The sequence below is a fragment of the Myotis yumanensis genome, unplaced genomic scaffold, assembly GCF_028538775.1.
Source record: "Myotis yumanensis isolate MYYU_CA2020_CCGP unplaced genomic scaffold, mMyoYum1.0.hap1 SCAF_12, whole genome shotgun sequence".
Classification (NCBI taxonomy): domain Eukaryota; kingdom Metazoa; phylum Chordata; class Mammalia; order Chiroptera; family Vespertilionidae; genus Myotis; species Myotis yumanensis.
In genome coordinates, this window is record NW_027223763.1 from 30,414,559 (window position 1) to 30,439,953 (window position 25,395).

At 40.3% G+C, this 25,395-nt stretch overlaps 1 protein-coding gene and 1 non-coding gene across 2 annotated transcripts; both read left to right on the top strand.

Moving 5' to 3' along the window:
* Window positions 1–331: 331 nt before the first annotated feature.
* Window positions 332–23,169, top strand: SMU1 (SMU1 DNA replication regulator and spliceosomal factor). The gene is made up of 12 exons (XM_070431372.1): window positions 332–434; window positions 4,405–4,615; window positions 5,913–6,065; window positions 7,061–7,171; window positions 10,254–10,382; window positions 12,238–12,357; window positions 15,131–15,247; window positions 16,138–16,265; window positions 16,779–16,905; window positions 19,082–19,249; window positions 20,842–20,994; window positions 22,652–23,169. The coding sequence occupies exons 1-12, from the start codon at window positions 409–411 to the stop codon at window positions 22,748–22,750; spliced, it is 1,542 nt and encodes a 513-aa protein (XP_070287473.1). The 5' UTR covers window positions 332–408; the 3' UTR covers window positions 22,751–23,169.
* On the top strand, window positions 14,500–14,605 carry LOC139021383 (U6 spliceosomal RNA). Its single transcript, XR_011473488.1, has one exon. It is a non-coding gene; the product is annotated as a U6 spliceosomal RNA (small nuclear RNA).
* Window positions 23,170–25,395: the final 2,226 nt, after the last annotated feature.

The window sequence follows — 25,395 nt, forward strand, 5'->3', positions numbered from 1 at the left end:
ATCCATTCATTCATTCTCAATGAACTCTACCTACAAATGTTGGCTAGTGTTCCATTGCTTTCGAATGTATTAACCTCCCAGTATTGTAAATTCAATCCTAACTTGAAATCTAATCAGCTAATCGCATCAAATAAAAGCAACATTTCCAAACCAGTGTTTCTAAGCAGGGTGTGCCTCCAGAAAAGAAAGGAGAATTCTCTCCAGCGGGCGCGCGGACCCCTGCTTCCGACGGCCTCTAATGCCCCGCCCCTTCACGTTCTCCACGCCCTCCTCCCGTGCGTACCGCCTCCGGGGCGGGCGTCCGACGTCGAGCGGAAGTGACGTAGGACGGCCGCCGGAGGTGTCGTTGGTGTGTTGCGCTGCTGGGCCTGAGGGTAGACTGGGTTCTGTGGCCAGGAAGAGAGCGCGATGTCTATCGAAATCGAGTCCTCGGAGTGAGTCCTGCGGCGCGGGATGGTGGGGAGGTGGCGGGGCCGGGAGCGGAGGGGTGTGGAGTGGAAGGTGATCAGCAGAGGCGTCCGCGAGGCTAGGGGGTGGCGGGGCATTTCCTTGTCCACAAAGAAGTTTCTTGCCTCTGGCTCCCTCGGAGGCGGGTGCACGGGAAGTAGCGGACCAGATGCCCAAAGCCCAGTGGGAGGCGGCGCGGGGCCGGGGAAGGGTACTCCTCGAAGACCGAGTTCTAGCCGTCGCCGACGCCTGGCGCTCCGGGGCTGCTAAGATGACCCTTCCTCTGCGGGCTCCCGTCTGATGATCTGCACCAGGGGCTGCTGGTCCTGCCCGGGTTAGAACAAGTGCGATTCGTTTCCTCTGGGGTTGCGTGGCTCCTTTGCTCTCCCCTTCGCAGCACTTCACCAGTATTGTCACTGTTTCGCTCTCCACCCCGCTGTGCTGGGCGCCTAGCTAGAGGCTCCTTTTTCTTCTATTTATAGTCCCAGTGCCTAGCACACCGTAGAGGCTCGATCACTGCCTTTGAAATGAATGGACGACTAGCTTTTTTCTCATGCCCTACCTGGAGCTGAGTTCTGGTTAGTCTGTGAGCTCTGTGTAGCTACAAAAGAGAGAGAATCTGGAGATTGGGCCCGGAGAATGGCAGATTAGGGGTGGGGCGGTCCTAATGAGTGACTGAAGGTCTGTCTTAGTGAACTTTTCCAGGACAGCGTCCTCCACCTTGCCCTTGCCAACACTCAACAATTGAATCATCAGACGTAACATTTGTGTTTTGAGTGTAAGGGAGAGGACTTGTTCTGAAGACCTGCCATAGGATGAAAGGGAGCTTATTTATTCAACAAATACTGAAGTCTACTATTGTTCTAGACTCCCGGGGATACAGTAGTGAACAAAACAGACAAAAATCCCTACCCTTATAGCATATACATAGTGATTGGGGAAGGCAACCAACAGACAAAAACAGTAAATAAAATATGAGGCTTAACAGATGGTGATAAGTATTGTGGAGAAAAAATAGAGCAAAGAAGAGTGATAAAGAGTGCTGGAGTTAAGATAACTAAGTCAAAGGCAGGGGTTGGAAAGGGTTCCATGATTTAGGACCTAAATAATAATGGATACTGACATTCTCCCATTCTTGGGCTGCTGTGCGTTTTTATCGTGTATAATAATAAAATATGCTAATTAGACCAGACAGTGAACAACCTTCCAAACGACCTTCTGGACGGAGCTGGGGCTGCAAGGGCCGAGCCCCTTGCAGGAATTTCATGCATCGGGCCTCTAGTTATCAATAATAGCTACTATTTACTAAGTGTTTTTTATGCTAGTCATGCTGTAAGCAGTTTAGTCAACCCTTTCACCAAGCCTACAGGGTAGGTATTTTTCTCTCTTTTTTAAAAATATATTTTATTGATTTTGTACAGAGAGGAAGGGAGAGGGATAGAGAGTTAGAAATATCGATGAGCGAGAAACAGTGATCAGCTGCCTCCTGCACACCCCCTACTGGGGATGTGCCTGCAACCAAGGTACATGCCCTTGACCGGAATCGAACCTGGGACCCTTGAGTCCACAGGCCGATGCTCTATCCACTGAGCCAAACCGGTTAGGGCAGGATAGGTATTTTTCTTAACAGATGAAGAACAGGCACAGAGATAACTGACTTGCCCAACCTCACAGTTAGTGACAGAACTCTGATTCAAATCCCAGCCTATCTCCAAAGTTTTAAACTCTTAATGTATTACATTGTGTTTGAAGGAAGTAAATTTGATTGTGGTTATACCAAATAAGAGATCTTTACAGGGAGAGTGTCTTATTTGGGGAGTGCAAATGGAAGTGTGTTAAGGAGGATAGTAGGTACTAGAACAGCAGTGATCTAAACCTGAGCCCTGAGAAAAAAGACTACTGCAAATAGCAGTAATCGGTTTCCTTCTTAAAATCACTGCCAATTTGAATCTTCATTTTCCCACTTACCTGTTACTTGGTGAGATTCTCATTATGGTAATAACCTACCTCATAGGATTGTTTTGAGGAGTAAAACAATATGTCTAAAATGCTTAGAATAGTACTTGGGCCCCGGCAGGTTGCTCAGTGGTTAGAGTGCCAACCCATGCACCAAATGGTCGTGCGTTCGATTTCTGGTGAAGGGCACATCCTTGGTTGGAGGTTTGATCCCCAGCTCTGGTGGGGGCTCCTGGGGGCACGTGTGGGAGGCAACCAATCTCGCTCTCTCTTTCTCTCTTTCCCATCCCTCTCTCCCCCCCTCCTCTATACCTTCCACTTTCTCTAAATATCAATGGAAAAAATATCCTCAGGTGAGGATTTTAAAAAATTAAATAAAAAAAAGAATAGTACTTGGTATATTGTAAACCAAGCATGTCAAACTCAAAGGCTAACATGGGCCAAATAAACAAGGTTTAAGTTTATGTGGGCTGCAAAAAAACAAAAGCTTCAATTTTCATAGAAACGTAGGTTTATTTCGATAGAGACATGCTGAATACAAAGGGCTGAAATAAATGAGTGATCGTTAACATAAAATAATAGAACATTATAATAAAAATTAATATTTTTTCTTGAACATTAACTTACCAGACACTGAATAACTGCACAAATTAATAAGCGTAACGCAAATACCTATTTTTCTTTTTCTCAGAAAGCGAAATATTTCCTGTTGCGCACACCAAACAAGTCAGCACAAGATTAATGATGGGCCAATCAGCTGCTAAAATATTCGCTGCTAGTATTAGTGGAGAGAAATGTCCGCCTGTGCATAAGGCTCATAAGAGAAATGAATGCAACACGATTATAGTAATCAGTCATTAGCAAACATTGTAGTTCGTTATTAATAATTATGTATAACAGGATATTGTAAAAATTAAGTTACGAAATTTTTATTAAAACGTTTCTTACATACCGTTATATTGGCTGGGCCGAAAAGTATTTGTTGTGGGCCGAGAGTTTGACATGCTTGCTGTAAATGCATAATAAACATTGGTTATTATTTTATGTTTATTATTTCTCCCCAGAGAGAATTGACTAAATTTCATTTAATCTGAAACCCCTTCCCCAATCTGACCCTTTATACTAGTGCTGTTCAGTAGAAATACATTGTGAACCATGTATAAGGAAAGAGAAGGAAAACAGTGTATCACAACATCATACAGTGAACTTTTACAGTACATGTGAACCAGATTCTTCACTAGACTCATTAACTCCAGATTAGGAAGTTTTAACTGTAACATATTTAACTAAAAAATTTATAAGTTTTCTGTCACATGTTGAAAATGGATGCTTATTTCAATATTTGGCAATTACCTGACTCCTCTTTTCCTTGGGAAACTGAGTTTATAATGTTTTATTTCACTTGTCCTGAAAATTTGTAATAGAGGCAGTAGGTAATGTTATTTTTGCAAATGAGGACACATGGATTTGCTTTACTTTTATATACAGTATAGCTCACCTTATTTGTGTTCAACAAATCCTTATTAAGAAAATCTCAATTCACATGTTTTGGTTGTCATTTTAAAATTGGACCAAATAATCCTAATAAGAATTTAGAGTACTTGAGTTAATGACTAGACTAGGTTTAAGTATTTCACTAAAGTGTGCAACAATGTAATTGTACAAATTAGTAAGAAAATTGGCGTAATAAAAAGCTCTCTGGCCTTGGAATTAAGAGTTATTTTGTACCAACTCCCTTTCTAGCTGACATTAGGCAGATTCTTTCTCCCCTGAAGCTCAGTTCTCCTATTTCTGAGATGGAGGTAGGATGGGACAAGCCCCTGTCCCCTGTAATTTAGATTCTGTGATTTGGGGCATACTTTTCTCATATGATCAAGAAAGGAAAAGTGGGTAGAGAAAGACGATGGTTGAGTAGGAGACACAAGCTGGGATGGGCTTTTATTTTGTGGCCTCTCTGGGGAGTAGGATCACTGAACTAGATGACTTGCTTTCTTTTTTCAGTGTGATCCGTCTTATCATGCAGTACCTGAAGGAGAACAGTTTACACCGGGCACTAGCCACCTTACAGGAAGAGACTACTGTGTCTCTGAATACCGTGGACAGCATTGAGAGTTTCGTGGCTGACATTAATAGCGGCCACTGGGACACAGTTTTACAGGCTATACAGTCTCTGAAATTGCCAGACAAAACCCTCATTGACCTCTATGAACAGGTAAGAGTGGAAGTGATGCTGATTCCCATGGGTTGGTTTATTGTGGGACCCCTGACTGAGAAGCATTCGTGAGCATTCCTTCAGGCCCTATAGGGCTGGAATAGTCCTTAAAACTTATACTGTCATGGTTCATGTGCTACTTTGTACTTTTTTTCTCTCTTCTTGGAAAAGCCAAGAATTTCCCAAATTGAAAGTATTTCTTAAGTGATCATTAAATGTTCTGACACCAACCATTCTGAAACCAACTAGTGTACTGCAAATTCAGTTCTGGCACTAACCACCCAAAGTTAGCAACGACCCCATAAGTTAAGGGCTCAGTTCTCCATAAGATTGCCCTTACTTCAGACACCAACTGCACTTTGGGGTCTCACGCCACCCACATTCCTGACTAATGCTATAAATTTGGGGACTCCCATGATCCCCTCAATTGATAATTGACTAGAATGACTCACATAACTCAGGAAAGCGCTGTATTTATTATCAAGGATGCAGATTGGAACCAGCCAAAAGAAGTGACACATAGGATGAGGTCTGGGAGGGTCCTGAACACAGAGCTTCCAATGCCCTCTCCCCGTGGACTCAGTGTCTTTCTCACCTGGCATATTAATGTGTTCACCAACCAGGAAGCTCCATTGGGGTTTTTATTGGAGTTTCATTCATTCTTCAGCTCCCTTGAGATTGGGCTAGCTCAAAGCCTCAACCCTACAATCACATGGTAACCAGCCCTCATCCTGAGCTATCTTATTAGCACAAACTTAGGTGTGATGCAGGGGGCTCTTTAATAACAAAGATACTCCTATCTCTGGCAAACTTTGAGGGTTTTTAGAAGCTCCATGCCAGGAATCCAGGACAAAAATCATACAAATTATATGTTATACAACAGAACAGAGTGGAGTTTATGGAATAAGAATGTAGCATTGTTTGTAAAAATAGGGTAGTTGGTTTGTTTCTTTACAACCTACATGAGTTCGGTAATTCCCCAAAGAAAATTTTGGTACCTGAAGAAAGGTTTCTCTGAAGCCCATGGAGATATTTCCATCTTTAGTTTTCTTCAGCATATATAGTCTGAACAAATGGCCTGAGAGGAGAGGAGATTGGTAGATAAAAATAGAGGGTGGAAGTTGAAAGATAGAAGTTATTACTTACAATTACTTCAGTTGTCCACCTGAAAAGGAGAAGGGGTATTTCCCAATATAGGAAGTCCCTTTGACAGGCCATTTTGCATAAGAAATTGTACTGAAAAAGAAGTATTATTATGAGAATGCATTGAAACAGCCATTTTCTTTCATTTGTCCAGGTTGTTCTGGAATTGATAGAACTCCGTGAATTGGGGGCTGCCAGGTCTCTTCTGAGACAAACTGACCCTATGATCATGTTAAAACAAACGCAGCCAGAGCGGTATATTCATCTGGAGAACCTCTTGGCCAGGTCTTATTTTGATCCTCGTGAGGTATGACTATGGTAACAACAACAAAAATTGTTAATTTTTGCAAGCATGCAATAATGTAATCTTTTGAAACCATTTCATTGGATCGTATTTGGGATTTTGATTTTAATTTTCGATAGCACTTTTCCATTTATATATGTTTGTTGAAATTTGCATATATTAAAGGGGTTGATCTTGTTCAGTTTTCTGAGTATTGAAAGGTTTCCCTTCCCCACATACCACATTTTAGAGGCCTGTGTGTCAGTCAAGAAGCAGAAAGTTTATTCTGATGTCATTTCCTCATTAGCCCAAGTACTTGTCTGGCCCTGAAGGGCTTCCTGACTGCTGGTATATTCTCTATGCATTTGTGTCCCTTGCCCCTGACAATTGCATTTTCTTTTGGTTCAGGGAAGCGTTCGCTTCTCAGCCAGTTATGTTTACTGGTAGGGCATGATGACTGATGATCTTTTATTTCCCCCAAACCTTTTTTTGTGTATGTGCTTTCATTCTTTCTCAGGCAGCCTTTACTGTCTAAATGGGGTGAAGAAGAACAGACATTGGATAATGGAAAGTTAGAAACCATGGGGATAAAGGGTTACCAAGACAGGATTAATGTTAGAGGTGATGAAGAACTTCTGGGCTGGGGTCATTTGACTGAAAAAAATTACCAAAGAATATATAAGAATCCTTGACTGTGCAGATTTTTCAAAAACTGGAAAACAACCCTGGCTTTGACATAGTTTACTTGGACTCCTTTGAGAAATAACAGTGTGGATCGTCTGACCTCAGTTTTCTTTTAGCTCATACTTTTGAAATGCAAGTGGACAGAATTGGGAAGTCATTTTTGAAAACGAATTGATTTAATTACCCCCCTGTTCAACTGGGTAGTTTCTTTTCATGTTTTCCATTTTGAGTGTTTCTGCTTGATGATTGTTGTGTAGTTTGTTTGTTTTTTAAATAAGTACAGTCATATCTTGTAACCATTTCTTAGAAATGATGCTACCCCCTTTCCTTTTCAGGCATACCCAGATGGAAGTAGCAAAGAGAAGAGAAGAGCAGCAATTGCTCAGGCCTTAGCTGGGGAAGTTAGTGTGGTGCCTCCATCTCGTCTCATGGCATTGCTGGGGCAGGTAATTAAAGTTTGTGGAACTGAAATTACCCTTTATATAAACTATATGTACACGCTAAAGAAATCAGACAGCCTATGTATTGATTACTATCTGTGAAGCTGTTTGTACTAACAGCTGTGCCATGCCATCCTCATCTTATAGATGAGTGGTTAAGAGCATAAGCTCTATGCCCAGCTGGTATGGCTCAGTGGTTGAGCGTTGACCTATGAACCAGGAGGTCATGTTTCAATTCCCAATCAGGGCACATGCCCAGGTTTCGGGCTTGATCCCCAGTGTGGGGCATGCAGGTAGCCAATCAATGATTCTCTCTCATCATTGATGTTTCTCTCTCTCTCCCTTCTCTTCCTCTCTGAAATCAATAAAAATATATTTTTTAAAAAAGAAGAAGAGCATAAGCTCTAGAGTCAAAATTAGGGTGACCATAGAATTTAACATTTCATCTAGGATAACTTCAGGGCACTCTTTTTTTTTTTTTTTTTTAAATATATTTTATTGATTTTTTACAGAGAGGAAGGGAGAGAGATAGAGAGTTAGAAACATCGATGAGAGAGAAACATCGACCAGCTGCCTCCTGCACATCTCCTACTGGGGATGTGCCCGCAACCCAGGTACATGCCCTTGACCGGAATCGAACCTGGAACCTTTCAGTCCACAGGCCGACGCTCTATCCACTGAGCCAAACCGGTTTCGGCAACTTCAGGGCACTCTTAATTGTAAAATCATTTTGGTACTTGGCGCAAGAATATCTGTTGGCAGCCAACGCAACAACAGCGCAAGAGATTGATCCTATTATTTATAAGAATTCAATAGTTGATAATGGGAATGTCACCAAACCTAGGAATAGAGAAGAATTATTCACCTTATGGTTTGGGGTGCTTACTTTAGAAGCGGGGGGGATGGTCAGCTCAGAGCTTTCACTCACGTTTAATACAGCATAATTTCAGATAGATTGAAAGTTATATATTTTAAGAAAATAGAAAAACTAGTAGATAATATAATGTATTAAACCTCCTGCTAGGGAAGGACTTCCTATGATTAGGGAGTAAACATCCAGGTAAAGGTCAACAAATTTAGTCACTTAAGAGTTCAACATAAGATAAAAAGAAAGCTATAAGGCTGTAATAATTTTTTTTTAAAAATATATTTTATTGATTTTTTTACAGAGAGGAAGGGAGAGGGATAGAGAGTTAGAAATATCGATGAGAGAGAAACATCGATCAGCTGCCTCCTGCACACTCCCTACTGGGGATGTGCCCGCAACCAAGGTACATGCCCTTGACCGGACTCGAACCTGGGACCCTTGAGTCCGCAGGCTGACGCTCTATCCACTGAGCCAAACTGGTTAGGGCAAGGCTGTAATAATTTAAAAATAAGGCAGCCCTAGCTGGTTTGGCCCAGTGGATAGAGAATCAGCCTGTGGACTGAAGGGTCCCAGGTTTGATTTCATTCAAGGGCACATGCCAGGGTTGTGGGCTCAATCCCCGGTAGGGGGTGTGCAGGAGGCCGCCAATCAATGATTGTCTCTCATCATTGATGTTTCTCTCTCCCTCTCCCTTCCTCTCTGAAATGAATGAAAATATATTTTTTTAAAAAGGCATATTGGAGAAAAAAGTTCTTTCTGGCAAACATAAATAACAAATAACTTGATCACATTAAAAGCTCACAAATTATTAATCAGAGAACTGACTAAAGCAGGGTATAACTTTCACTCATTAAATTAGCAGAGTTTTAAAATGATATCCAAACTCTTGAGTTTTCTTCCTTATTTTTTTTTTAATCCTCATCCGAGGATATTTTCCCATTGACCTTTAGAGAGAATGGAAGGGAGGGAGAAGGGGATGGGGAGAAAGAGAGACAGACAGACATTAACCAGTCGCCTCCCGCATGTGCCCCGAGCTGGGCCAGGGACCAAACTGCAACCGAGGTACATGCCCTTGACTGGGAATTGAATCCAAGACTCTGGTCTGCAGGCCATCACTCTAACAACCACTGAGCAAAACTTGCCAGGGTGAGTTTTCTTTCTTTCTTTTTTTTTTTTTTTTTAAATGTATTTTATTGATTTTTTACAGAGAGGAAGGGAGAGGAATAGAGAGTTAGAAACATCTATGAGAGAGAAGCATTGATCAGCTGCCTCCTGCACACCCCCTACTGGGGATGTGCCTGCAACCAAGGTACATGCCCTTGACTGGAATCGAACCCGGGACTCTTCAGTCCCCAGGCCGACACTCTATCCAGTGAGCCAAACTGGCCAGGGCAGGGTGAGTTTTCTTGATATAACAAAGGGAAAAAGGAATAAACTTTGTGCCTGTCATATAAACTTAACATATATTATTTCGTTGTATCCATTTAGCAACTCTAGGAATTAGGCTTTTACTTCTTTGAGTTCACGAAATTGGGAATCAGAATAACATTGGGCAAATGATCTGGCCTGGGGCCATCTGTCTCTAATGCCCATGATTTTTTCACTCATAATATAGTTGTGAGTGCTGTTGAAGTTGTGACTTTTTGGGAAAATAGTTTGTCATTGTATATTAGGAGCCTTAACCATTCTTGTTCTTTTTTGAATTCAATAATTTCTAATCTGGGAACCTATTCTAAGGTGGGAGTAACCCCAAAATAGAAAAAGCCTTATGTTCAGAAATGTTTAGATGAGTAAAAAAATTGGAAATGTGTAATGTCCATTAATATATTAATTAAATAAACTGTTAAACATCCAGGATATATTTTACAGCCATTGAAATGATAATTATGGCATAGCATGATCTGATGTTAGGTGAAAACGAAGAATATAAAACTTTACCTATAGTATAATTACAGCAACATTAATTAAATACATGTGTAAGGGGGAATACTAGAAGGTAATATATAAAATGCTAACAGTGGCTGTGTTTGAATGTTAGTTAGAACAATGGGAGATTTTTGTTTTCCAAATTTTATTTATAATTAGAGAGTCACATCTGTAAGAAAATAGATGTGGAAAGATGAACCTGTTGGCTCTCATTATTTCAGCCTTGGCTTTGAACAATCAGGATCAGATCTTAAAAGCACCCAAGTGGATTATTACACATTTCTCTTCTCATAGGCGCTGAAGTGGCAGCAGCACCAGGGGTTGCTTCCTCCTGGCATGACCATAGATTTGTTCCGAGGCAAAGCAGCTGTCAAAGATGTGGAAGAAGAAAAGTTCCCTACACAGCTGAGCAGGCATATTAAGGTAGGATCCTTTGACACTCAGCCAGTTGGTAATCATCTGTTGAGGACTCAACATATGCTTCCTCAGTCAGGCCCTGTGGTAGGCACTTGAGTTAGAAAGCAGAATTCATTCTTCAGCTCTGATAACATTCAGGGTTGCTGTTAGTGACCACTGGGTCCTGTGGCCTGGCAGTGGCACACCTCAGTTGTATAACCAAGTGGACATACATTTGACATTTGGCCTGTCATCTGCCTTTGCACTTTCTCCCCAGAAGCCTGCATTTGGAAGAATAATTAGCTCTTTGGTTAAACCTGGGACTAACTATGAACTTTTAATGTATTTGTCTTGTCCAACATTTGTGTTTTTGCCTGCTGCATGTCAGTCAAAGTACCAGGCGTGGATTGTAAAGTGGGCTTTTGTGGTATTTGAGGAAAATAACTTACCATCTTATGGCTGGTTCTTGTTTGCTTTCTTTTAATCTGAGACTTTTCTAGGAAAAAGCACAATCAAGTAATTGGCAGCAGTTTCCAGAATTACAAGTATATTTGCTATTTCAGCATCTTTTTTATATTATAGTTTTTGGGTTTGTGCTCTCATTGAATATATGGATTTTAAAATAACTCATTCCTCAAATCTTTTGACTTTGGCTTAGTGCATTGAATTAGTCTTTTCTGGATTATATGTTTTGACTTGCATTCAAAGATGATTTTGAGCAGTATTTTTACCCTGACTGAAGCCTTGATACAAATAGAAATCTTCTATATATATAAAAGCCTAAGCTATTGTTATGACCGAACAACCAGAATGACTGACCAGTTGCTATGACGCACACCACCAAGGGGCAGACGCTCAAGGCAGGAGCTGCCCCCTGGTGGTCAGTGCACTCCCACAGCCAACTTCCCATGGCCAGCCAACTTCTCCCAGTCACTCCCCCTGCCAGCAAACCTCCTGCAGTCCCTCCCCCGTCCCTCCCCCAGTCCTGCAGGCCCCATCCAGCAGCCGGCAGACCCCAGCCCCAGGCTGGCATGCCTCAGCCGGCGGCAGCAGGCCTGACCCTGATTGGAACTGGGTAAGACAGCTCTGAAAGGCCCTGATCACCAGCCAGGCCTAGGGACCCCACCAATGCACGAATTTTGTGCACTGGGCCTCTTCTAGTCCATTATAATTATGCTGCTGGGCTAAGATTTTTGTTACAAACACTTTCGATTTTTGGCATTTAAATTGAAATTCATAAAAGAGCTTTTCTCTGTTATCATCTGTCTAATATTTTGTAGTTTTCATGTTATTGGGAGCATGATTGCTGGTAAGTGCTCAGGATACATTGCCCAGATAAACAGTTTCTATTAGCTTTAATTAGTTCTCCTAGAGTTAGTCACCTTCACATTATCACTTGGTTAAGTGAAGGTCAAGTAAAGAAACAGTGATAGAAAATTTGTTTACAAAACAGTATATGAAAGCTGACATTTATTTTATAAAAATGACTTTTTTCCTCAGATGCACAACAGGAACATATGCCATATTAAGTTGAGTGTGAAAGTCATGCTAATCGTGGCTGACTCTGGTAAAAGATTATTGTTTGGGTTACAGGATTATTTGTTCTAAGTCCCATTATAAAATATATTTTACTTTTCTTTGAAAATGTCAACTTCACATTAAAAAACTAGTTTCAGCTGACAGGCTAGACTTAAAACTGGTCAGAGAAAATATATCCACAACCTTCCTGTGTCCAGGTACAGAAATGTCCCTCCAATGCTCCATTAGAATAAGCTAGCTATAACTTCATGCTAGGGCAGGGTTTCCCCAAAAGGTTAAAATGGGAATTGTTTTAAGGCCACTAGATAAAAATGTATCTGTTTCATTGTTTCATTTGAAACAGTTTGGTCAGAAGTCACATGTGGAGTGTGCTCGATTTTCTCCAGATGGTCAGTATTTGGTCACTGGGTCTGTTGATGGATTCATTGAAGTATGGAACTTCACAACTGGAAAAATCAGGAAGGTAAAGTATTTAAAATATATTAACTTTTCTAGTGAAAGAATTACTATTGTTATTCTTAAATTATGTTATTTATACACTTTATTTTATTTTATTTATTTTTTAAAATATATTTTTATTGATTTCAGAGAGAAAGGGCAAGGGAGAGAGAGAGATAGAAACATCAGTGATGAGGGAGAATCATTGATTGGCTGCCTCCTGCATGCTCTACACTGGGAATCGAGCCCACAACCCGGGCCTGTGCCCTTGACCGGAACCGAACCTGGGACTTTTAGACTGCAGGCTGACGCTCTATCCACTGAGTCAAACCAGCTAAGGCTACATTTTATTTTTATTTTTTTTAATATATTTTTATTGAGAGTCATTGATTGGCTGCCTTCTGCACACCTCACACTGGGGATCGAGCCAGCAACCCAGACATGTACCCTGACCAGGAATCAAACCATGATCTCCTGGTTCATAGGTTGACACTCAACCACTGAGCCATGCTGGCCGGGCTATTTATACACTTTAAACTTATTTTTGAATGGGTGATATGTACATCCGATACAATATTTTATGAAATAGAAAAGCTGTTCAGTAGAAGGTCATGCTCCCATCCTTGGCCCTCAGCTGGTCAGTTCCTTTCCTTGGTCCAGCCAGGTTACCAGTTTCTTGTGTAATCTTCCTGGAATATTCTAGGTATGTATGTGTAAGCAGTTACTTTTTATGCCCAATCTAACCTAATTGTAGTACTAAATGGGCTTCTCTTATTATGAGTGAGAAAATGTCTTTTTATATGTGAAAAACCACTAATATTTCCTTTTTTGTGAAGTGTGTTCATATCCTTTGCCTGTTTTGTTTTGTTTTTCCAGTTTATTTTTTTGAAAATATTTTTGTTGATTTTTAGACAGAGAGAAAGGGAGAGGGGGAGAGAGAGAGAGAAACATTGATGTGAGAGTGAAATATTGATCAGCTGCCTCCTATACGCTCCTACCAGGGATTGAACCTGCAACCCAAGCATGTGCCCTAATTGGTGATTGAACCAGCAACCTTTTGGTTCATGGGATGATGCCCAACCAAATGATCCACACTGGCCAGGGCTGCCCATTTTTCTTTTGGATTGTAATTTAACTGATTTGTTGGAGCTTTTTATTTTTATTATTATTTTTTTAAATATATTTTTATTGATTTCAGAGAGGAAGGGAGTGGGAGATAGAAACATCAATGATGTGAGAGGATGGTTGATATGCTGCCTCTTGCACGCCTCCTACTGGGGATCGAGCCTGCAACACGGACATGTGCCCTGACTGGGAATCTGACCTCTACCTTCTGGTTCATAGGTTGACACTCAATCCACTGAGCCACACTGGTCAGGCTATTGAAGCTTTTTGAAGTTTGAGGGAATCAACCTTTGCAATCTATATTGCAAATATTTTTCAGTTTTGACTTTTGTCTTGATTTTGCTTATGATTTTGCTTTATAGACTTAAAATCTTTTATATCCTCATATTTATCCATCTTTTCTTCCACAATTTCTTCTAATCTTTTTATGTTTCATTTATGTTCAGTTTTTGATCCATCTGAAATTTCTTTAGTGAGATAAAGTTGGTGTAGATAAAATTTAATCATTTCCCCAAATAGCTATTTATTGACTTTACACTGATTTAAATTGTAATCTTTATCATAAGAGTACTGAATTCTACTTGGGTAGTGAAGTAATGAGTGATATTCACTTTCTACTTTATATGTATTTTTTATAGTTTGTCTTTTTTTTAAAAAAAAACACCACCATGAAGCAGTCTCAGTTTATAATTTTTTAAAAATAGAGATACTTCTGTTTGAACAATAATGGTTGATAAAATAAGCATCCATAAAATGGATGATAATTAAATATATTAGTCAGTACATGGTTTAAGGGAAAGGAGCTGACAATTTGGAAAAAAACATTAGTTTCTCACATTATACCCCTAAGATAAATAAATTCAGATTTATTTAAGATGTACAATATGAAACTGTGCACCCATGGAGACAGACAACAGTGTGGTGAAGGCCAGGGGAGGGGTGTGGAGGTGGGCAAAGGTGAGGAATATGATGGGGGCATCTGTAATAATGTCAACAATAAAATAAATTGTAGGGAAATTCTGCTTAGGAAAGATTAGTAAGCATGCTCGCTTCAGTAGCACATATACTAAAATTGGATGATACAGAGAAGATTAGCGTGGCCCCTGCACAAGGATGACATGCAAATTCATAAAGTGTTCCATATTTTTTTCATGTAATAAAAGTGTTTATTTAAAAGAAAAAAGAGCCCTAGCCGGTTTGGCTCACTGGATAGAGCGTCGGCCTGGGGACTGAAGAGTCCCGGGTTCGATTCCGGTCAAGGGCATGTACCTTGGTTGCAGGCACATCCCCTGTAGGGGGTGTGCAGGAGGCAGCTGATCGATGTTTCTCTCTCATCGATGTTTCTAACTCTCTATCCCTCTCCTTTCCTCTCTGTAAAAAATCAATAAAATATATAAAAAAATATTTTAAAAAAAATTAAAAAAATAAAAGAAAAAAGATTAATCAGCAAAAGATATAAGCTGTTATGTTGGCATTTTTTATAATGTTTGAATTGTGTAAAATTTATTCCCAGTATTAGTCATTTGTTAGGAATTTGTATGCATGCCACTACTATTTGCTTTGGAGATTTAGAATATGTACAAGCCATTATCCTGATTTTGGTGAGTTTGTAGAGATCTGGGGTAACTGGGTTTTTTGTTGTTTTGATAACTGCGTATCATTGTTTCCTTTAGGATCTTAAGTACCAGGCCCAGGATAACTTTATGATGATGGATGATGCTGTTCTCTGCATGTGTTTCAGCAGAGATACAGAAATGTTAGCAACCGGGGCTCAAGATGGAAAAATCAAGGTATGGATAAGTGGCAAAAACTCTTGTATGCAGACATTCGGAGAGTTCTGTGACGAGGGAGCGTCCTGCATATGATATGAGCTTGATAACAGCTACTGTTTGTTGAGCATCAATTTTGTGCTGATAATCAGTTGACTTTTTCTTGTTTAATCCTAATAACAACTCTGCCTAGAAAGTTTTAATAATTCGTTTAAGGTCACAGTTAGTGAGCAATGGGTCTGAGACTTCAATTCAAATCTGCTCATGCCCTTTCTGCTGTACCAACATTGCTCACTTTATATGCTGTGTTGTACTTTGTGTGTTTTGTTTGTTTGTTTGTTTTTAGTGAATGGGATTTTTTTAAGGAATGGGGTAGTCTGCAGTTGATTAGCTGTGGCTTGTATTTAATTGCTGGTAAAATGCCCTGAGCTAGGTAAAATTCAGAAGAAGTCTCTGCTAAGTGAACTTAGTCTAAATTTTTGTTTTAATAATTTACAAGGAAAGAGGTTTAACTTCCAAAGGATTCAGTTATCATTGTTCTGTGTAAATCAGACATACCATATTCAGCTATTAGCATGCATTTCGAAAAAAATATATTTTATTGATTTTTTACAGAGAGGAAAGCAGAGAGAGAGAGAGAGTTAGAAACATCAATGAGAGAGAAACATCGATCAGCTGCCTCCTGCACATCTCCCACTGGGGATGTGCCTGAAACCCAGGTACATGCCCTTGACCGGAGATGTACCTGGGACCCTTCAGTCTGCAAGCCGACGCTCTATCCACTGAGCCAAACCGGTTTCGGCTAGCATGCATTTTTAATGCTGTTTTAGTACATTAGTGAGCATTGCATCTTGCTTGGCTCTATGGACATTCTGTTTATAAGTTTTTACTATTCTTTTTTTTTAATAAAGGTCTGGAAAATTCAGAGTGGACAGTGTTTAAGGAGATTTGAAAGGGCCCACAGTAAAGGTGTCACCTGTCTAAGCTTTTCTAAGGATAGCAGTCAGATCCTCAGTGCCTCTTTTGACCAGACAATTAGGTAAGTAAGAATCCCCACTGCCCTTACTTGGGTTTGATATGATGAAGCTCTGAAGGGAAGTACTAGTGATTCCTTATACTTTCACCAGGATGGTATTATATAGAGAGTGAAGTATGTGAGATCTCATTTCCCCAGGCAGAGTACAGCTGACACAGTGCTATAATTTTGTCTACTTGAGTCATTACCCACCTGCATCAGAATCATGTTAGAGGGCATATTACAAATACAGATTACTGGGATCTAGCCAAGACCTAGAAGTCTGTCCCTGAACAGAAACCTGTGGTATTATTTGCATATTTTCTACCAGTTTCTGTGCCAACCTTTGGTTTTATTTTTGTTTGATTGTTTGACATAATGAAAATTATACTGCATACGTAAATGCATAGCCTCATTTCTTCACTTACTATTATAACAGGAGCTTCTGTAATTCATCTAAAATGTATTCAACACTTGGTCTCAACCATAATAGATAGAATATTAATTGTTCTTTTCATTTCCTTTTATGTGTGATAGAATTCATGGTTTAAAATCTGGGAAGACCCTGAAGGAATTTCGTGGCCATTCTTCCTTTGTTAATGAAGCAACATTTACACAAGATGGACATTATATTATTAGTGCGTCCTCTGATGGCACTGTAAAGGTTAAGTATTTGCTACTGGATTATTTGGGGTATCCATTCCATTTTTGCCCTTTAAGGAGTTTTCAGTGGTGGTAATGGTGATAATTGTGGTGGAGTAAACCTCTTTACTAGCTATTTTAGTTATAATTGAGGTGAGTCTGAGACAGTAATAATATTCTGTGGGTAATTCCTATTGGCCTAGGGACCTCAAATCTCAAAACTACAAAATCAGACTTTAGCATGTGCAGGAAAAGAGGAAACATGTGGAGTCTTAGGTTTAAGTCATCCCCCATTTACAGTGTTTAAATTTCATCTTGTCATAGGTATGGTCTACCCACCAAAAATTCACAAAGGGCTCAGTGGCCAAATAAATAGCTATCTTTTTTGTTGCTCAGCCTCATCCCACCCCTGACACCCACATTTAGGGTCTTCCTACTAGAGGAACAGAAGAGGTATAGAGTTAAAACCAAGCCCTCTCTCAGATACTTATTTAATGCCCTCAGCTGAAAGTAACAGATCTTCAGTATCTTAAGAGATTTATTTTAAGAGAGGGTCTCATTTTCTAGAAAAGATGAGAAGTCCAAGTAGTAAATTGCTGAGGATCTTGAGACATTCCATTTACATTCTAGAGCTACTTTTAAATTGCCTTAGGCAAGTCTTTTTATTTTTTTATTTCATAGAGGAAGGGAGGAGAGAGGTAGAAACATCAATGATGAGAGAGAATTATTGATTGGCTGCCTCCTGTACACCCCCCACTGGGGATGGAGCCCGCAACCCAGGCATGTGCCCTTGACTAGAATCGAACCTTTGTGGTGTGCAACAGATCAGTCCGCAGGCCAGCACTCTATCCACTGACCCAAACCAGCTAGGGCTGCCTTATGCAAGTCTTGTAGCAAAAGACCTCACATTTTAACACAAACCTCTAAAAGTCAGACCACACTTTGAGATTTGCTCTGGCTTGGGAATCTAACCAGAAACCTGAGGGTAGGAGATATACTTTTCCTCAGGATGGATGGGGAAATACACAGGACTCTTAGTATTTTAGTCATGGGATTTGCCCTCTTTGTACTATGTATAGGACCTCACAAGATGCCATTGGGAGGGGGTTTAACAAGGCCGCTTTGTTTTGAGGTCTTTTCCTTTAGTTCCACAGTGGAAAGGGTAAAGCATCTCACTGACTTTTTGGACAGAAAACACTAAAACCCTTTGAACTCTTGATACCTGAAATGTTCATTTCTCTTCTAGGCAACTGGGCTTTAGGGAAGATTGGGACAGATAATTACAATGTTTATTAGGAAAATAAAATAATAGGGCACTAACTAGTGGGCAACTATTTCCTTCTGTTTATGGGTATTTAACATCTGTTTTGTGCTAAGCTCTGTTGAAGGCACAGAGAAGACACAACATAGTCCATACCTTTGAGGCTTTTATGCGTCATTAACACTTGGAGTGGGGGAAACGAGTTAAGTCGGCTCGCGTGAATTGCGCGTACTCCGCGGGAGCCGTCTTAACTCGGTTCATATAGATTTGCGGTGGAGTGCGGGAAACGTGTAAACTCGGGCCGATTGTAACTGCGTATTACCAAATATTTGTTTGTTTGCCGTTCACAAAGATACCTACCTGCGTATGCAAACCGTTTCATACCCATTGGGGTAATAGGTAACATAAAAATCCCTGATTTTGCGCGGGAAACCTAAATAATTGCCCGCGCCATCTTATATTTTGGCGGGAAATTCACCCCACACCGGAGTGTTAAGTGAGTGGTGTCCAGACAAAGCTTATGCCATCAGTATTTGGTCCATTCCTTTTCTGAGAGCATCTCAGATGTCAATAACTTTCTTTTCGGAGTCAGTTTATTCTGTTTTAGTAATCTAATTTTCATTGTTTAAAACCTCAAAACTGTAGCCCCAGCTGGTTTGGCTCAAGTGGATAGAGTGTCAGCCTGCGGACTGAAGGGTCCCAGGTTCTATTCCAGTCAAGGGCACATGCCTGGGTTGCGGGCTTATTCCCCAGTAGGGGGTGTGCAGGAGTCAGCTGATCAGTGATTCTCTCTCATCATTGATGTTTCTCTCTCTCTCCCTCTCCCTCTCCCTTCCTCTCTGAAATCAATAAAAATATATTTAAACAAACAAACAAAATAAATAAAACCTCAAAGCTGTAGAAATTCTTAGGCTTTAATTTTTTTTTTTTGTCATAGATATGGAATATGAAGACCACAGAATGTTCAAATACCTTTAAATCCCTGGGCAGCACTGCAGGGACAGACATCACTGTCAACAGTGTGATCCTGCTTCCTAAAAACCCAGAGCACTTTGTGGTGTGCAACAGATCAAACACAGTGGTCATCATGAACATGCAAGGGCAGGTGAGTGCTCCAGAAGTGCCTGTGGACCATTCCCCAATCAGCATGTCTTGGTCCTGGCCCTTCCAGTAACCAAATAATGGGTTCACCACTCCAAAAAGCATATACACTGTATTTGTTATTCAAATGCTTATTTAAACTATATTCTTCAGCTTTTCAAAAGTTATCTCCTTTCCCCAGGGTTTTTGTATATTATGTTCTTCTTTTGCATCCTTGGGGTAAATGAGGCTCTTCCCTCTGCAGAATCTCATTGAAGATTTTAAGATTAACAATTCCTGTCAGAGTGAGGGAGATAGAATGTGTCAGTTACCAATTTGGAACATCTAGCTACCACATGATCTCAGACAGAACTCTAATAGGTGGAGGGCAACCATATTTTCATGATGTGTATTTGTAATCAGCACATTTGCATGGTTCCCAAGGAACCTCACTTTTGTAGCACCAGGAACATTAGAAGCTTCAAGGTTGAGGTCTCCAGGCCTGGGAACATGTGGTGGTGCTATTGAAATGTTGCCTTGGGCACTTGGGATTCTGCTGAGCATGGAGAAAACCCGGGGTCTTGTGTATGGAACTCTATTTCTTTAGTTCCTATAACTAATAGAAATTGGTGCTTTAAGATCCTTGGTTGAGATGGTTGGTCTGTGGTATCTGCTGGGCCCTGCATAGTAACTATAGGTGCCTACTTCCTCATTTTCTACTTGACATTTTAAAGACTTTTTATTAAACAAAAATAATTTTAGATTCATAAAGAAGTTGTTCCTGTGTACTCTTTCCCCAATGATAACATCTTACATAATGATAGTATAATTATCAAAACCTAGAAATTGACATTAGTACAATTCTGTTAATTCAAATGCAATCTTATTTGGATTTCACCAGTTTTTACATTCATTCATTTTGAGGCAGGAAGTTATATGAAATTTCATTACATGTGTAGAATTATGTAACCACCACCACAGTTAGGCTAAATAACTGTTCATCACCCCAAAGAAACTTTCTCATTCTATATATTTATAGTCAAACCTTCCCAAACAACATTGACCACTAGTCTGTTTTTCATTATTATAATTTTGTCATTTTGAGAGTGGTGGTTAAGGAATCATACATTATGGAATCTCTTATAACCTTGGCTGTTTGTTTCAGCTTGATTTGTGATGGTTTTAAATGGTATATAAAATAGAGCAAACAAAGTCTTGGAGACAGTTCCAGCCTGCAAGGGGGGAGTGTCTCATTCTGTTAGAAAGTGAAACTGGGGAGCATGGTTCCATAAAGTGTTGAGAAACAGGTTTATTGACTTAGAAATTGTCATATGTGTGGTAATGAATTTGTTTCATGGTAAAATGGCTCAATAAACTAAAGAGCAGGATTGGTGACTTGGGATATAGGAATTCTAAATTTCTACCTGCCACTGACGTTAGATAGCCTATCTTCGAATATTTCTCAGGCAAGAGGATTTAGCATATGATGAATGGAATTTGTGATCTAATTATACATGTCAGTAAACCAAAGTACAAAATTACAGTGTAAAGATGTCCATTTAAACTGCTGCTAATACAGATGTTTTGTTTTTTGCCTTGCTCTGTGATATGATTTAGATTGTCAGAAGCTTCAGCTCTGGTAAGAGAGAAGGTGGTGACTTTGTTTGCTGCGCCCTCTCTCCCCGTGGTGAATGGATTTACTGTGTGGGAGAGGACTTTGTGCTCTACTGTTTTAGCACAGTCACTGGCAAACTGGAGAGAACCCTGACAGTGAGTATTGTTGACTTAAGGTCATCTAAAGAAATTTTGTTAATGCTTGTATCTTTCTGAACTCTGATGTAAACCTTTTCCTGACTGCTATCAGTGTGAACCTTGATATAAAAATTTTATCACTAAGTAAAAGAAAGGGTCCATAAGTAATTATATGGAATTACCTCCTCTCTCAAGAAGAAAAGTCTTCCTTCATTGAGCCCTCAGCTTCAAGAGGATAGGGTGGGTATACATAAAGCGGAGAAGAAGAAAGGGAATATGTCTAGATAGCCACCTAAATTACCCATATATTCCTCAGGGGGATTGGAGAGTGACAGATATAGCTAGTTCTGTCCATGTCTTTACAAAGACAAATTATCTTATCAAATTGATTTGATTATGTTTTTAAACAGCTCATGTTGTCAGAGTCACTATAAGGAGTAATTAAGTCAGATGTTGTAATAATAGCCCCCAAATTTCAGTGGCTTAACACAGTCAAAGTTTATTTCTTATTATATGACACTAGAGGCCCGGCACATGAAATCGTGCATGGGTGGGTTCCCTCGACCTGGCCAGCAATCAGGGATGATCGGGGCCAGGGGGAGGGACTGTGGGAGGTTGGCGGTGGGAGTGCACTGACCACCAGGGGGGCAGCTCCTGTGTTGAGTGTCTGTCCCCTGGTGGTCAGTGCATGTCATAGCAACCAGTCGTTCAATCATTCAGTCATTTGGTCGCTTAGGCTTTTTTTTATATATATATATATATATGAGTTGAATAGTTCTCCATCTTTTAGCTGTGCCATTTGGAATATATGGACTCCAAGATCTCAGGAGTAAAAGATAGATGGAGGGCTATATTGAATGTTTTTAAGACCCACATCTGGAAGTGGCTTATATTACTTTGTTCCTCATTCATTTTTGGTTAGAATTCAGTCACCTGGCCACACCCAAATGCAAGGGGGACAGGGGAAATGTAATCTTTGTGGCCCAGGAAGAAATGGTATGGTGAACATATGAAAAATTATATATGTACCCATGTTAGAGAATCATCTCTTGTCTCGTATCATTCTTTTTTTTTTTAAAATATATTTTATTGATTTCTTACAGAGAGGAAGGGAGAGGGATAGAGAGTTAGAAACATCGATGAGAGAGAAACATCGATCAGCTGCCTCCTGCACTTCTACTGGGGATGTGCCCGCAACCCATGTACATGCCCTTGACCGGAATCGAACCTGGGACCTTTCAGTCCGCAGGCCGATGCTCTATCCACTGAGCCAAACCGGTTTCGGCAATATCATTCTTGAGTGAACTTTTGGCACACCTGCCCTGGGAAGCCTCCAATATGTGAGCAAAACAAGGTGAGGTGGAGAGTGTCTAGCTGAGGGGCCTGGCCAGCCCAAGTTCACTGAGTTGAAGGAATCATTTAGTCTTATCCACTGTCCTGGGACAAAGTGTTATTTACACATTATGAAAAACAGTACAAAAAATATGAACAACAATGTGATAGCCTCGTTTGAGCTTTTGGTTTGTGTGTTGCCTTAGGCTAGATTCCTTTGGTGGAAAGTGGGAACTTCACTCTTATTCTCTCCCACTCGGCTCTGAAAACCTCTTCAAAGTGGTTTTTTGTTTTTTTTTTTAATAGAATTATGTGCCCTAACCCTCTGTTTTACTTTTTCCAGGTTCATGAGAAGGATGTGATTGGTATTGCACATCATCCTCATCAGAACCTGATTGCTACCTACAGTGAAGATGGACTCCTAAAACTCTGGAAACCCTAATTAGACTTTTTTCGTTAAACTAGCTTGAGAGCATGTACTTAAATGAAGACATATTCATGTGTTGCTTTTTTTTTTTGCCAGTTTCTCTGACTAACTTGTCTGAATTAGGCACAAGAATAATTTTGTGTAAGTTCATGTTTAAGTTAGCAGTTACCCTTTTTTACACATTTTTAAGGTATTCATTTGTCTTTCTAATTGGGGCAGTCATTTAATGTTTTCAATTATCTTTTACCTGGAGAGTGAAATAATTGATAGTTCTAAAAAAATGATTATCCTTTGATTATTGCAATGCTGATTAAAATGTGCCTCCTTGCAGTAAACTTGTAAATAGGAACTATCCCGTATTCAGTACCTAGTCTTTTTTTTTTTTTTTTTTTTTTTTTTTTTGTAGATGGTAATAAACTTTATACCTTTCTGGAGTCTTTGTTTTTAAATGTGAAAGTTGCTTATCTAGTTAGCATATTAGTATCTAATGAGGTGGGTGGGACATGGACATTATTATGCCCGAATCTTAAATACAGTAGGAAGTCAACTTCTGGGTAGAAGAAGAAACTGTATTTGAAAAGGTTGGATGTTACATAGGATCACATTTCACTGCCTTTACCCTTCCATTCTTTTTTTTAAAATTTTAAATGAATAGCTTTTTTTATTCTAAGTAATTTTTTTTTTTTAATATATTTTATTGATTTTTTACAGAGAGGAAGGGAGAGAGAGAGTCAGAAACATCGATGAGAAAGAAACATCGATCAGCCGCCTCCTGCACATCTCCCACTGGGGATGTGCCCGCAACCCAGGTACATGCCCTTGACCGGAATCGAACCCGGGACCCTTGAGTCCGCAGGCCGACGCTCTATCCACTGAGCCAAACTGGTTTCAGCATTTTTTTATTCTAAGTAATTTTTAAAAAAATCTTTATTGTTGTCGTAACCGGTTTGGCTCAGTGGATAGAGCGTCAGCCTGCGGACTGAAGGGTCCCAGGTTCGATTCCGGTCAAGGGCATGTACCTTGGTTGTGGGCACATCCCCAGTGGTCGTTGTGCAGGAGGCGGCTGATGGATGTTTCTCTCTCATCCATGTTTCTAACTCTCCCTCTCCCTTCCTCTCTGTAAAAAATCAATAAAATATATATTTTTTAAAAAATCTTTATTGTTGAGAGTATTATAGATGTCCCCTCTTTTCTCCCCCACTATCCCCCTCCGCCTGGTTCCCGCCCACCCCAGGCCTTCATCACCCTACTGTCTGGCCATAGATAAGATCTTTGGTTAATCTCTTCCTGCCCTCCCTCTCTTCTTCCCTCTGAGATTTGTCAGTTTGTTCTCTGCTTCCATGCCTCTAATTCTATTTTATTCACCAGTTTATTTTGTTCATCAGATTTCTTATTCATTTATTTTGATTATTGGATTTGATTGTTGATAGATATGTATTTATTGCCATTTTATTGTTCATATTTTTTATCTCTTCTTAAATAACTAGAGGCCTGGTGCATGAAATCTGTGCACTGGGCAGGGGGAGCAGCAATGAGGTCTCAGCCTGGCCTGTGCCCTCTCACAGTCCGGGACTCCTCAGGGGATGTCTGCCTGCCAGCTTAGGCCCGCTACCCAAGGGGATTGGACCTAAGCCGGCAGTTGGACATCCCTCTCGCAGTTCGGGACCCCTCCCTCCTTAACTGCCCGCCTGCTCCCTGCTCCTTACTGCTCAGCTTGCTGCTCCTTCCTTAGCACTGCCGCGGAAGTGGGAGAGGCTCCTGCCACTGCCTCTGTGCTCGCCAGCCATGAGCCCAACTTCTGGCTGAGTGGTGCTCCCCCTGTGGGGCAGCTCCTGCATTGAGCGTCTGCCCCCTGGTGGCCAGTACACATAGTGACCGGTCGTCCCACCATAATGGTCACTTACGCTTTTATTATATAGATACCCTTCAACATTTCATATAATACTGGTTTGGTGGTGATGAACTCCTTTAGCTTTTTCTTGTTTGTGAAGCTCTTTATCTGACTCAAATCTAAATGAGAGCTTTGCTGGGTAGAGTATCTTGGTTGTAGGTCCTTACTATTCATCATTTGAATATTTCTTGCCACTCCCTTCTGGCCTGCAAAGTTTCTGCTGAGGAATCAATTGACAGTTGTATAGGCACTCCCTTGTAGGTAACTAACTGCTTTTGCTGCTTTAAGGTTCTCTGTCCTTAACCCTTGACATTTTAATTATGATGTGTCATGGTATGGGCCTCTTTGGGTTCTTCTTGTTTGGGACTCTGTGCTTCCTGGACTTGAAAGTCTATTTCTTTCACCAGGTAGGGGAAGTTTTCTGTCATTATTTCTTCAAATAGGTTTTCAATATCTTGCTCTCTCTTCTCTTGACACCCTCATAATTTGAATGTTGGTATGCTTGAAATTGTCCCAGAGGCTCCTTACACTATCTTCATTTTTTTTTTTTAATCTTCATATTTTTGGATTCTTTTTTCTTTTTGTTCTTCTGATTGGGTTTTTTTTGCTTCCTTATATTTCAAATCGTTGATTTGATTCTCAGAATCCTCTACTCTACTGTTGAATCCCTGTAAATTATTCTTTATTTTAGTTAGTGTATGCTTAATTTCTGACTGGTCCTTTTTCATGTCTTTGAAATTCTCACTAAGATCCTTGAAAGTTTCATGAA